Source organism: Annulohypoxylon maeteangense (assembly GCF_022496945.1).
Source record: "Annulohypoxylon maeteangense strain CBS 123835 unplaced genomic scaffold GGS22scaffold_8, whole genome shotgun sequence".
Classification (NCBI taxonomy): Eukaryota; Fungi; Ascomycota; class Sordariomycetes; order Xylariales; family Hypoxylaceae; genus Annulohypoxylon; species Annulohypoxylon maeteangense.
Window position 1 is genome coordinate 1,629,987 of NW_025953255.1, and position 13,838 is coordinate 1,643,824.

General features: G+C 31.4%; 4 protein-coding genes across 4 annotated transcripts; 3 read left to right on the forward strand and 1 right to left on the reverse strand.

The window, feature by feature from the left end:
- The first annotated feature begins 294 nt into the window (after positions 1-294).
- On the forward strand, positions 295-3,009 carry GGS22DRAFT_163661 (PhoD-like phosphatase-domain-containing protein). The gene is made up of 7 exons (XM_047961402.1): positions 295-867; positions 920-956; positions 1,055-1,180; positions 1,265-1,421; positions 1,473-1,573; positions 1,633-1,761; positions 1,823-3,009. The coding sequence occupies exons 1-7, from the start codon at positions 433-435 to the stop codon at positions 2,713-2,715; spliced, it is 1,878 nt and encodes a 625-aa protein (XP_047819252.1). The 5' UTR covers positions 295-432; the 3' UTR covers positions 2,716-3,009.
- Positions 3,010-3,641: 632 nt separating this feature from the next.
- On the forward strand, positions 3,642-5,495 carry GGS22DRAFT_200300 (uncharacterized protein). The gene has a single exon (XM_047966417.1). It carries the CDS (start codon positions 3,715-3,717, stop codon positions 5,383-5,385), a length of 1,671 nt encoding a protein of 556 aa, XP_047819253.1. The 5' UTR covers positions 3,642-3,714; the 3' UTR covers positions 5,386-5,495.
- On the reverse strand, positions 5,474-5,922 carry GGS22DRAFT_163664 (uncharacterized protein). The gene has a single exon (XM_047961403.1). It carries the CDS (start codon positions 5,802-5,804, stop codon positions 5,556-5,558), a length of 249 nt encoding a protein of 82 aa, XP_047819254.1. The 5' UTR covers positions 5,805-5,922; the 3' UTR covers positions 5,474-5,555.
- A 216-nt stretch (positions 5,923-6,138) lies between these two features.
- GGS22DRAFT_163665 (Diphosphomevalonate decarboxylase) lies at positions 6,139-7,879 on the forward strand. Its single transcript, XM_047961404.1, has one exon. It carries the CDS (start codon positions 6,473-6,475, stop codon positions 7,622-7,624), a length of 1,152 nt encoding a protein of 383 aa, XP_047819255.1. The 5' UTR covers positions 6,139-6,472; the 3' UTR covers positions 7,625-7,879.
- The last annotated feature ends 5,959 nt before the right edge of the window (positions 7,880-13,838 follow it).

The following is a 13,838-nucleotide window of genomic DNA, read 5'->3' on the forward strand; positions in this document are numbered from 1 at the left end:
CGTGCAGCTGTGTGACCGGCTCCGGCACAACGACCCAATAGACACAACCAATTCCTGCACGTTTTGCGGCTCTACCATAGGCCTCTGGATTCCTCATCGGAAGATATTTCCCACCGAGCTGGTTCCCTTAGGGGATTTCTAGGTATTAGGTATGCATCGGAAGCCGGAATGCACCGCCAGTTCAAAGATCGGTCCCTCTTCCTTTTGGAGCTATATCCAATCACGAAATCGATGATTACTCCCGGCTTTCCCCTCTCGTACTACTGCATTGCATCCAGTGATGTCTGCACATGGTGAACATATCCCAATATGTTACCTACTTTGGGTACGTCGTATTGAAGCATTTCAGGCAAGAGTATAAAGGAAAGCCGTGTCTATGTCTTCCATTCAAGTAAATATCACGGAACATGGTTATCGCACAGCTAACTCACCATGGCTCGTAACTTACAATACTTGACCTTCGTTAGCATTGCTTCAGCAGCCTTCACTGGCAACCTTAACTATGACTCTCCCTCAAAGCACCATGCATCACTAGGTGTCTCGATCAACAGGGTAGCTAAGCGGACATACGGCAACTCTCCTTGGAATTCAGACCAACTAAATTTCACTCATGGCATTGCTTCCGGTGACCCATACGACGATAGTGTTATCCTATGGACAAGGGCTGCGCCAAGTAGCGATAACAATGAGAGTAACGTAACCGTGTCGGGTTATGTTCCGCTCTATGACCATTCGACTGAGCAGTATGTGGCAAAGAGCGACTCTCCAGTCTGTGTCGATTGGAAAATCAGCGCGTCAAAATCATTCAATGATATTATTGATTCTGGGAAAGCATATACTAGTTCTGATATTGACTACACTGTGAAGGCAAGACGCCTGCTTCCAAAAATGTCAGTGCGATGTGCTAATGGGCGTTTAGGTCGAAGCCAAGAAATTGAAACCTTCTACAACTTACTGTAAGTGCGCAGGTCATGGCATCAATTAAGTTTTTCAATTGAGTTTGCCATCTGAAGAGAGTAAGTTTGAACTTAGCGTTCGCTAACTGTTTCGTTAGACTATCAGTTCAATGTGTGTAACTCTAACAACAGTTCACCTATCGGCCGTACCAAGACAATTCCCTCTGCCAATGACGAAGTATCTGAACCAGTGAGACTTGCTGTGTACTCCTGCAGCAATTACCGTCAGTTTCCATTCGATTGAGCACCTGCCTAGTCCCTACCTATTACACCATCTGTATTACTTCGGGGCTAACTTGGGAGCGTAGCATTTGGTTTCTTCAACGCATACGGTAATCCGGTCAGGAAGGACTCTGTCGATTATGTGATCCACCTTGGTGACTATATATACGAGTACGCCAACGGTGAATACGGTTGGGGTAATTCTTTTGATCGTATCCCGCTTCCGGACAGGGAGATACTCACGTATGAAATATCTGAAGGCATTTAATACCGAGTCATCTAACGCGCACGCAGTCTATATGATTATCGAAAGCGTATCGCCACATACAGAACCGATCTAGACTTGCTAGCAAGCCATCAGAACTTCCCCTGGATAGCCGTATGGGATGATCACGGTAGGCCAGCCCCGCTTGAACGTTGGTGGTGTTTATTGCTGACTGTCTATCTTCTAAAGAGGTTGCTGATAATACCTGGCGTAGCGGTTCGTCACATATGAACAATACTGAGGAGTCATTCATAATGGATGGTGGCGTACCAGTTGACCAGCGGAAGATGAATGCTGTCCGAGCATATTTCGAATGGAGTAGGTTTATGATATGATATTACGCCTACCTCTATATCTTCACTAATAGCGAAACTCCTAGTGCCCATTCGACAAGTTGACATGGATGACAATCTACGAATATGGCGTAATTTTAAATTCGGCAACTTATTCGATCTTGTGATGCTCGACACAAGGCAATATGACCGAGCCATCACCGATGTGTATTGGAATACTGAATATCTAGGCGAAATCTACAACGATGCTAGCCGAACCCTAATGGGTGCGCGGCAAGAAGCTTGGTTCTATCGTACATTGCGCGAAAGCTCGACACGAGGCGCCACCTGGCGTGTCATAGGCAATCAGATTGTCTTCAGCCGAATTAATTCAAGCGCTAGCACTGGTGCAAATTTACCTTACAATTACGATCAATGGGACGGCTACCAAGCCAATCGCAACCGCACATTTCATACTATTTACGAGAATAACATAGGAAATAACGTTTTCCTCGCTGGTGACTCGCATGCTTCCTGGGTATCTGACCTCGTGTGGCTTGATGAGCATCCCTACGATCTAGCTACTGGATCCGGGTCAATGGGTGTTGAGTTTGCAGGATCTGCTGTTAGCTCTCCGTCGCCAGCTGGACAGAACGTCACCCTAGATGCCGCCATGGCCTACTCAGAATGGCTTACAGCTGCAAATGCCGAGCTTCAGTGGCAGGAACTATATTACCGTGGTTATTACGAGTTATATATCAGCCACGAGAAGGTTGACGCCTCATTCTTCGGTATTCCAACTACCACTCTCCGGAATGGATATGAGATTCCCCTAGCCAACTTTACTGTTCTTGCAGGTGAGAATAAGTTACATCGAACTAACGGGTCTCCCAGTGTGGGAAATGTAGAGAGTGGAAGTATTAAAGGTGGCACACCTACACATTCAAACTTAACATATGACACAGAGACTAAAAAATGGTTTACATATACCGACCCTTAGTTGCTTACAGGAGGGTAGAGCTCACATCTGCATGTAGAGTACCTCCCTACCTTCCTACCTACCTAGTAGGTACCCAGGCAGTATACTGACGCTTGTGGAATCCTCGGCGATTGTTAAATAGGTACCTACCTAGTACATATGGGTAATGGGAAACCCTAATTGATCCATCGGTAGACATCATGCATGGCCTCTTTTATGCATCTTAAGATCTTCCGAACAGATTCACTGTTCATAGGTCTTGAGTCCAAACCCTCCCATGTACTTAGGAGGTAACTTCTTGTTCATAGCTAATGTGAATGGAATTAAGAAACTTAATACTTTCTATCTGTCAACATCTATCTTTTGTGGCTTTTGAGCTACGTTTCCGGTTTATATGTTTATTACATCCCTAAACCCCTTTCAATATTTTTAACTTTTCTCAAAGTTTTTGCGTTTAAAATACCGCCTCAAACCTTCGTATGTCTCGATTTAGGTGTACAGTTGTGACACGGCTGTCAGATGCCATCCCATCTCAGACATCAACGTTAACGTGAAAGTTTACAACACGACGCCATTCCCAAATTCGCCAATATTTGGTGCGAGGCATCAGGCTATTGGGGGGGCTTTTGTCGCCATTGAACCTAACTGCCAGATTTGAAATTAAGCTGGATGACTCTAAGGTTGGGCTCCATGAACCCCTAGGTATAAACTCCAGCATATTTCAGACCATTGATGTTTCTCTGGTGATGGCCATTAACTCAAAATTCAGCCACTCATTCGGTCAGTGGACTTGGGGTATAAATAGTTCCTCACCCCCAGGGAAATTCAGAACTTCTTCCTTTCTTTCCCCAAAGCACACTGACAGACACACACACACACACAGCTATATTTCTCGGAACCATCAAGAAATCTAGCACCTAGTGCTCAAACAACATTGATTCAACGAATCTCAAACAAACTCTCATCTTATTATTCTTCTACTCTCATCTTATTCAGGGTTCTTGTTTAAAACAACACACCATGGCGTCTACAACACCAACCCACACGTTGCTCACTGGCAAACGTCTCGTCTCTGCCCTAGACACAATGGACTATCATCACAAGCTCCTGGAACAGATCTTCACTACCGAAGATGATCCAACCCAAGTTCTCAGAGAAGAGTTCGCCGAACTCTGCGAGACACTTCGTCAAACTGTGTCCCCGGAAGTTGAGAAGCTCTTCATAGCGTCACCATCAAACAAAAACAACCTGCGCTATGACTACCAGACTAGATGCCGAGTCTGGGATAGCATCTACAGGCGAATCTACGCTCCTATCGGCAACCCTTTCCGATTCTCCCACATCAGCTCACACAGACACGTGCGCCTCGATGACCGCGTACAAAACCACTTGAGCGAAGACCTCCAAAAAACTCTACCACTAAACATGGATCCGTATGGCTATAACCCCCTAAAGAAACTTCAAGGGGGCGCACCAAACCGCGGCCCACGTCCATCAACAACAACAACGGCAGCAGCTGGCAACGTCATCCGTGGAAACTACGTCCACGATGACATTATCTATTCTCCTACAGCCCAAGCCACGACACGCGCAAGAACGCCCACGTCAGAAGTCTATCAAACTTTATCTCTAGGCGAACTTCGCCGCCCGATCAAGATCAGCAATTCGCCCCGAATACCGCATGGGGACCGGCAACCAACAGAAAAGCCACAAAACCCAAAAACATCCACAAAATCCAAAAAGTCTCTCTCTCCTAAACAACCTCAAACTTTCAAGAAACCTAAATCTTCTACCGAGTCTCCAAGAACTCCAAAAGACAAGATTATTGCGACCTATGCGGGACACGTCGAGGGCGAATCAAGCAAATCTAACCCCTCTATTTCTAACACGACCGATGACTCTGACTGGGACGACGCCACTGTCGTGTGCTCTCACAGATACCACTGCCAACTATGCCGCAAATACCAGCGCTTAAACGCCATTGTCGACTCCATCCGCATTGAAAATGCTTCTGGAGCGACCGACGGACCGAACGTCAAGAACACCCATTTCTTCGCAGCACAACAAGTGAAGGACTACCAATACATATTACGCATGATGGAAAGGAAAACAACAGTCGACAATCCCACCTACGACCCGGCCGACACGCGCCTGTGGTCTTCCATCGCCGAAAACATAACGATGATGCTGGAGACTCACGAGCGAGACGAAAAACAGGCCGCGTTATACCTACTAAATAACTTCCGCCGCACAACCTTTGTGCTGGTGGAGCGTGGCAACGTCTATGATGAGAACAACCATGGTACTCTCACCCAAGAGCTTCCACTTTCGGGTGATGAACTCGACTTGTCTGGCCCGATGCTAGACCCTGAGCAAACGGTGATTGACGAAGCCACCGATGAGGAGAGGGATCGCTTCGAAATTTCGAGACTCCCACTCTATTATTTCTTGAACAGCAATATTCTTGTCCAGCATCACTGTCCTTCTCCTTGTCCACCACGTGAATCGAGGGCGAGCAAGAACCAACAAGAACCTGAATTAGAACACGAACACGACTCCGGATTTGAAGACGACGACTCTTTCTGGCTAGATCCTGATGATGACGACTCTTCTTGGATGGATTCGGAAGACGACGACTCTTCCTGGATGGATTCGGAAGACGTCAATCTTACACTTTTCGAAAACTACTAAAGCGTTGCACATATGTCGCTTATGAGCCAACAAATTGAATGCTCACACGACATCAATGCTTTTCAACCGCAAACAGAAAACACGAAAACCCGACAAAAAACATTGTTTTGAATTGAACGAAATGGAAGTTGCAAGGAACGAAGGGAATCATGTATGAAGGAATCATGAGTTTATGGAACAGCAAATTGGGACGAAGCATTTTTAACAACTGTACATTGGCGGAGGACTTTCATCATCATCAATGATTGTCTCATCATCTCTATCAATAGAGATGACGTCTCCGCCGGGTTCGTCACTGACGAAAACCCAACCAACCAGGCGAACAAGTTTATTCGGAGTATGGAGTTATGATCATGAGCATGGGGCTCAATTTTGTTGGAAACGAAGGAAGCGAGGAGGAATTGTAGGAGTAATGACATTGCTAGTCAGGGACTATTGGAGTAATGACATCTAGTCAGGGACTGGAGGAGTAATGACATCTTGTCAGGGAGCGGAGGAGAAATGACTTCTAGTCAGGGACTGGAGGAGTAATGACATTTCTAGTCAGGGACAGCGGGAGTAATGACATTGGCAGTCAGGGGAAGGCGCGATCGTCAAGTTCAATGCTCATAAAATGAAGCAGGGCTTGATGGTTTTTTGATACCACTCATCAATGGGAATCATTCGCCTTCAACAATGCATTTGATCTCATGAACTGTGTGACTTTTGTGACTTGTGAAGCAGGTAAGCTGTAGTTGAAGGTTAGTTGTTACTAGGTACATGTAAGTGAAGATGTCAACTTAAACTCGGGGTCGAATAGAACCTTGAAGTGACCAGTCTCGTCTCGTTTCCCGCTATCGGGACTTGCCTAATTGCGTAGTAGCCGAGTACCGCAGCTGCCAGCTGGGTTAGGCTTATTCTGGTGGGATAGTGGTGGGATCGAGGTGGGGCGTGGCCCTGAATTGGCTCCCCTGGCGATCGCCCTTACCCCTCTGCCGTCTTCTAGCTCCATCATAAATAAAAAACATCAGTGCCTGACCGTTCTTTTCTCTTTCCTTATACAGCATACATAATAATAAACTTTATACCATATACAATATTTGAAACGATGGCTGACACTATCTACAAGGCGAGCACTACTGCCCCCGTAAATATCGCGGTGGTCAAGTACTGGGGAAAACGCGATGCGAAATTGAATCTTCCCACCAACTCGTCCCTCTCCGTCACCCTGTCACAAGCTGACCTCCGCACCCTCACCACCGCTACATGCTCCGCGTCCTACCAAGGCCAAGAAGACAGCCTCACCCTCAATGGCGAGCCTTCAGACATCACCGGGGCCCGCACCCAGGCCTGCCTGCGCGAACTGCGTTCTCGGAGAGCCGCTGTCGAATCGGCCAACCCGTCGCTGCCCAAGCTCTCGACCTACCCCCTGCGCATCGTGTCCGAGAACAACTTTCCTACAGCAGCCGGTCTAGCCTCCTCCGCAGCCGGCTTCGCAGCCCTCGTCCGCGCCATCGCGAACCTATACGAGCTACCGAGCTCGCCGACCGAACTTTCGCTAATCGCTCGCCAAGGCAGCGGCTCGGCTTGCCGCAGCTTGTTTGGCGGATACGTCGCCTGGCAAGGCGGTGAGCAAGCCGACGGACTGGACTCAAAAGCAGTAGAGGTCGCGCCCGCATCGCACTGGCCCAACATGCGTGCCCTAATCCTAGTCGTGTCCGCGGCCAAGAAAGGCGTCAGCTCGACTTCCGGCATGCAGCAGACCGTCGGCACATCTGACTTATTCCAGCGACGCATCTCGCATGTCGTGCCCGCCCATATGGAGAAGATGGAGGCTGCGGTGAAGGATCGGGATTTTGCGAAGTTCGCGGAGGTTACGATGAAGGACTCGAATTCGTTCCATGCGTGCTGCGCGGATACTTACCCGCCTATTTACTACATGAACGATGTTTCTAGGGCGGCTGTTAGGGCTGTTGAGGCGATTAATGCGGCTGCGGGGAAGGTTGTCGCGGCGTACACTTTTGATGCGGGCCCGAATGCTGTGGTGTACTATCTAGAAGAGAACAGCGGTCCTGTTGTGGGAACATTCTACAAGCAGCTCCATGCGACGGATGGGTGGAAGGATGGTGCTGACTCTTATAGCGCTGCGGCTGTAGCGTTGGATGAGGCTACGTCTAGCTTGCTCCAGGGCGGCGTGAGCAGGATTATACAGACCGGAGTAGGTGAAGGTCCGATAAAGACGGAACAGCACCTGGCATGAATAGTCGGTACATCAAAAGAAGCGACATCGTAGGGACGACGTTTTAGATCTTGGACTGGAGTTCACGAATCTTTTGGTTTCATGATGAATAAGCCTGTTGATATCAACATCGAGGGCTAGACAATATGAGCGGAATTTGTCGGTTACAAATATACAGAGCGCTTTGTTTGCATTAGAGGCAAAAGTGGAAAGGACGTCGAAACCTGATATCAATTTTAATATACCATTTAATACCACGAAAGCATTGCACCTGCATGTTTCCATTTATGCACAGTCCCTCCTTGCCTTAAGGCTATTCTATGGCAATTAAAACGCACTAGGGTGGACCATAAGCCCGTATCCGCCAACCCGCCAATTCAATTAATGTATTGAAATGTACATAGTATTAATAAGTAGTATATATGGAACTTATATTGTGTTTTATAGTTTATAAAGCGTTGTTAATATTTAATGATAATATTTTTAATATTTAAATAAATATATATTTATTATAAATAAGAATATTTTTTATTTTATAAAGTTTTTAATTTAATAAGTTAAAACGGGAAAATAACGTTAATTTTTATTATTAAATTTTACGGTTTATTAATAAAAGAAAAAATAAAGTAAAAGTTATATAAGTAAATATTTATTAAATTTAAGGAAAAATATAATTTATTTTTATTTTTTATTAAGTATATATTATATGTTATTTATTTTTTACTTTATTTTTTAATTTTACGTTAATATTTAAATTTTATAATTTATTTATTTAATTAATTTTTTTATTTTAACGTTATATTTAAGTAATTATTTAAAACTTAATACGAATTAACGTTAATAAAATTAATTATTTCGTTATAAAAAAAATTATAAACTTTTAAAAAAAAAATAAGTTATTTAATTATTTATATTTAAATTTCCTTTTTTTTTTTTAAATAAATATTATTAAATATTAAAGTTATAAAATCTTTTATTTTAAGCATTTAATTTTTAAGGGGTAATTAGGAAAAATTAATATTTATTATATTAAATTTTTAATTTATTTTAAAATAAATATATTTTATTTTAATAATAAGTTTTATTTAAGTGTAAAATATAATAATATTTAAAAAAGTTTATAAGTATAATAATATTTAAATAAAAATTAAACGATTTTTATTAATTATTATTTATATTTTTATTATTTAAATTTTTAATATTATTTTCCTCGTAATTAATATTTAATTTTCGGGAAAGGTTATTTATTAATTTAACGTGTTTAATTTAATTTTTTCTTTTTATTAAATAAAATAATAATAATAATAATAATTAATATTAACGTTAAGAAATCGTTATTTATATAATTATTTTAAAGTTTTATTAAAAATATATTAAACGTATTAAATTAAGTTTTATATTTTATACTTAAATATAAAATTTTTATAATTTATTTAATAATTTATATTTTTAAACGTACGTTATAACGATTTATATTATATTTTCCTTATCGAAAAGCGAAAAAAAAAAAAAATATAAAAAAAACGATATTATTAATAAAATTAAACACGTATTTATTTAATAAAAGCTACGTTAAATATAAATTTAATTACTTTAAAATATTATTATTAATATATAATATCGTTTTTTAAATTTATTAAAAATATTATTTTTTATATTTTTATAATTTTTTCGTAATAATAATAATAATAATAATAAAAATTATAATAATTAACTTTATTACGAAGTAAAATTAAAAAATTATAAAATAATAATATTATTACGCGAAAAGCTTTTAATTATTTTTTTTATAAAAAATATAATATATATATAAATGAAATTTTTTATTTATTTTACTTTTAAAATTAACCGTAAATAAAACTTTCATAAAAATTTTATAAACTTAATTTTAATTTTATAAACTTTTAATTATTAATTTAAAAAAAAATTAATATTTAATAAACTTTTTTTACGTTTAAAATTTTACTTTTAAATAATAATTTAAATTTACGTTTTTTTAATTTTAAATATTTTTTAATAAAATAAATAACCTTTAAATATATAACTATTTAATAAATAAATTATTATAAATAAATATTATAACTTATTTTTTTAAATAATAATTATTTACTATTAAATATTAAAACCATATATATATATTTATTTAATAAATAAATTAAACTTAATATAAATATTAAAAAATTAATTATATTAAAAATATACGTATTATTATTTATTTTATTTTATATTATTTAAATTATAAAGTAAAATTAAAAAACTTAAAAATAATAATATTATTACGTAAAAAACCTTTAATTATTTTCATTATAAAAAATATAATATATATATAAATAAAGTTTTTTATTTATTTTATTTTTAAAATTAAAAACTAACGGAATTTTTATAAATTTAATAAAAACTTTATAAATTAAATTTCGATTTTATAAATACTTAACTATTAATTTTTTTTTTAATTAAACGTAAAATAATTTTTATAAATAAAAATATAATAAAAAAAGTAATAAAATAAGTAAATATTTAATAAATATACGACTTTTATAATTATATTTAATAATATAAAGTTATAATATTTTTTTAATTAATTAAAATTAAGTTTTTATAAAAGTTTTATTATTTTAATAATATAATTTAAATTCGAATGCGTGTTTTTTAATTAATCGAAATATTTATTAATAAATCCCCGTATTTTTAAAATTAAGCTTAAATAATTAAATATATAAATATTATTTACGTTATATAAAATTAAAAAAACGCCGGTAAAACGTATATATATTATTTTATATATATTAAATAAGAAATTAAATATCGTAATTTAAACTTTTAAACTTAATTTTAAAATTTATATTTTTTCGTAATATTAAATTTTTAATTAATTATTTCGCATTTAAAACATTTTTAAAAATTTAATAATTAAAATAATTTAATTACTTTTATAACATATTTTTAAATAAACTTAATTACATTAAAATTAATAAAAAATTAAATCGAAGTTTTACGATCGAAATTAAATTAAGTTAAAATTAATTCGAATTAATTAAAATAATAATTAATTTTTAACTTTAAATATTATAATTAAATAGAAATTTAAAAATTAAAAAAAAAATAATATATAATTTAAATTAAACGTTTTTAATTAAATTAAATTAAAAAAATTAAAACGTTAAATTAATTAAGTTATAAATAATTAAAATTAATTAAATATATAATAAAATTTTAATATAATTTAAAACGCGTTCGAATTAACGTTAAGTTTTTTTTTAATATAACGCGCATATTAATTAAAACTATATAACGTAAGTAATTTTAATTATAAATATTTTAATATTTAATTATTTACTTTTTTTAATTTTTAACGAATATATAAAATTTACATTATTTTTAAAAAAAAGAAAAAAAACTTTATATTATACGAAGTAATTTATTTAATTTAATTTAATTTAATTTATAATAATATATTTTATTATATTATTATTAATTTATAACGTTATTTATAATGTTTAAAATAAAAATTAAAAATGTTTATATAATAATTATAATTATATATATAATTTTAAACTTAATTTAGTTTAATTTTAAACGATATAACTTTTATTTATGTAAAATTTTTTTTATTATATATATATTAAAAAGTTTTAACTTAAATACTTAAAAATTTATTCGGTAATAATTTTTAAAATTATTTTTATTATAAAAATATTATTTATATAATAATTATTTTAAATTTATATATATTTTATATATTTTTTTAAATATATTAATTATATTAAATTTAAGTTATTTTTTTTTATAAGTTAAAAATATAAAAATAAATATTTAAGTATAATTAATATAATATAACGCGTGGAATTTTTATTATTTATTTTTATAAAAATGTTTTTTTAAATAATTTTTTTTAAAACTTTATTTATTTAAATTATTAACTTAAATATTATTTTTTTAAATTTTTACTTTATATTTATTATATATATTATAAAATTAAAACTTTAATTTAACTTTTTAATTATAATAAAATATATATTTTAAGTTATAAATAAGTTATTATTATATAGTAATTTATTTATAATTAATTATAATTAATAAATTATAATTATTTTTTAAAAAATGGAAATAAATATTAACATTATTAAAAGTAATGTTTACACGTTTAATATTAATTACTACGTTTAAAATAATTAACGAAAACGTAAACACGTTTAAAATTAATGTAATAAAATTTAAAATTAATATTATATTATTAAAAACGAATATTATAATTTTAAAAGAAAATATTATTATTTTTAAAGTAAATATTATTATTTTTAAAGTAAATGTTATTATTTTTAAAAAATATATTATTATTTTTAAAGTTAATATTATTACGTTTAAAATAAATATTATTACGTTTAAAGTAAATATTATTAATATTAATATCCGGTTTAATAATTTCGAATTTTATTTTATCGTTTCGTAAGTTTTTTTTTTTAATTATTATTTTTATATATTAAAATATTAATTATACGTTTATTATAAAAACGAAAATATAATTTCACGTTTTATTAATAATAACGTTAATAATTATATAATTACGTTATAACTTTTTAAAAATTTAAATAATATAATTATTAATAAATTTAAAATTATAATTAAGAAAATTAAAAATATGTTAAATAAAAGTTTATATATTAATTTATAATTAATATTAATTATTTTTTTAAATTATAAGTTAAATATAATTCTTTATAAATTAAATATAAATAATAATAAAATTTATAATAATAAATTATAAAAATTTATATATATATATAATATTATTACGTTACGTAATTAATGTTTTAATGAAATTTAATAAAAAATAAGTTTTAAATTTAATAAAAAATAAATTTCGGGTTTAATAATTTTTAAATGTTTAAATAAATTATAACTAAATATATTAATTAAATATCGTTTTTTTTTTTTTTTATATATTTAAATAATATAAAATAATTAATTTATAAAATTAAAAGTCATTTTTTTAAAATATAATAATAATTTAATTATAAAAGTTATTTTATTATAATAATTAATTAAAATTTATAGTAAATATTTTATTATATAAATTAATTAATTACGAAAATAAAACGGGATTTTTATATAATGTTTTATTTTTTAACGAATTAATTTTATTAATATATTTATTTTAATTTTTTTTTATTTAAATAATATTTTTTCGAAATATAATATATTTATAAAATTATTTTATAATTAAAGTTTTTAATTTTACGATTTCGAATATTTAACTTTTAAATTATTATAAATTTTAAAAAAATAAATAAAAAATTAAAAAAATCTTAACTTATAAAATATATATATGAAAATTATTATGTAATTTTTAAAATTTTTTTAATTTAAAATATTATTAAGTTAAAATGTTTTAAATTAAGTTGTAACGTTATTTATTTAACTTAAATGTCGGGATAATTAACACGTGATTAATAGCGTTAGGGCTATTAGTCATGTGACCCATTAAGGTTGCATCCTTCGTGTACATAATCTCGGATCTCCGCCCCCACCTTGGGGGTGTAGAACGTAACCTTAACATAATCCTTTTATTAATCGTTTTGCTTTAAATTAACCGCGGTTCATATTAATCCTTGGCTATATTAATATTAAATGTTTTATTTTAATTTATAATTATTATTTATTACTTTTTTATTATTTAATATTTTTATTTAACGTTTTACCGTAATTAATTAATTTATTTATTTCGAATATACGTAATGAAATTTAAAAAATTATTCTTAATTATAATTATTTTTTTTATTTCCTTTTATTTTATAAATATAAATATTATAATATAAATTATAATTTTAAATGTTAATATTTTTTATTTTAAATATTTTTAAAGTTATTTTTTATTATTATATTTTTTTATTTTAAATAATAATAATATTAATTATAATTTAATATATTTTATATATTATATATTAATTAAAAATATATAGTTTTATATTGGAAATAATGGAAATTATTTATATTTAATTAAAACGTTTAATTTAAACGCGCGTTATATTATTTACTTTTTTAATAATATTTTACGTAAAAACTTTTATTACTTTTTTATTTTTACGTATTTAAAAAATAAGTTTAATATAATTTACGAAGTTAAATAATCGTTAATTTATTATAATTTAATATTTTATTATATTAAACTTTAATAATTAAGTATTTTTTTATAATAATTTATTTAAAATTTAAAATAATATCGAAATTTTTTTCG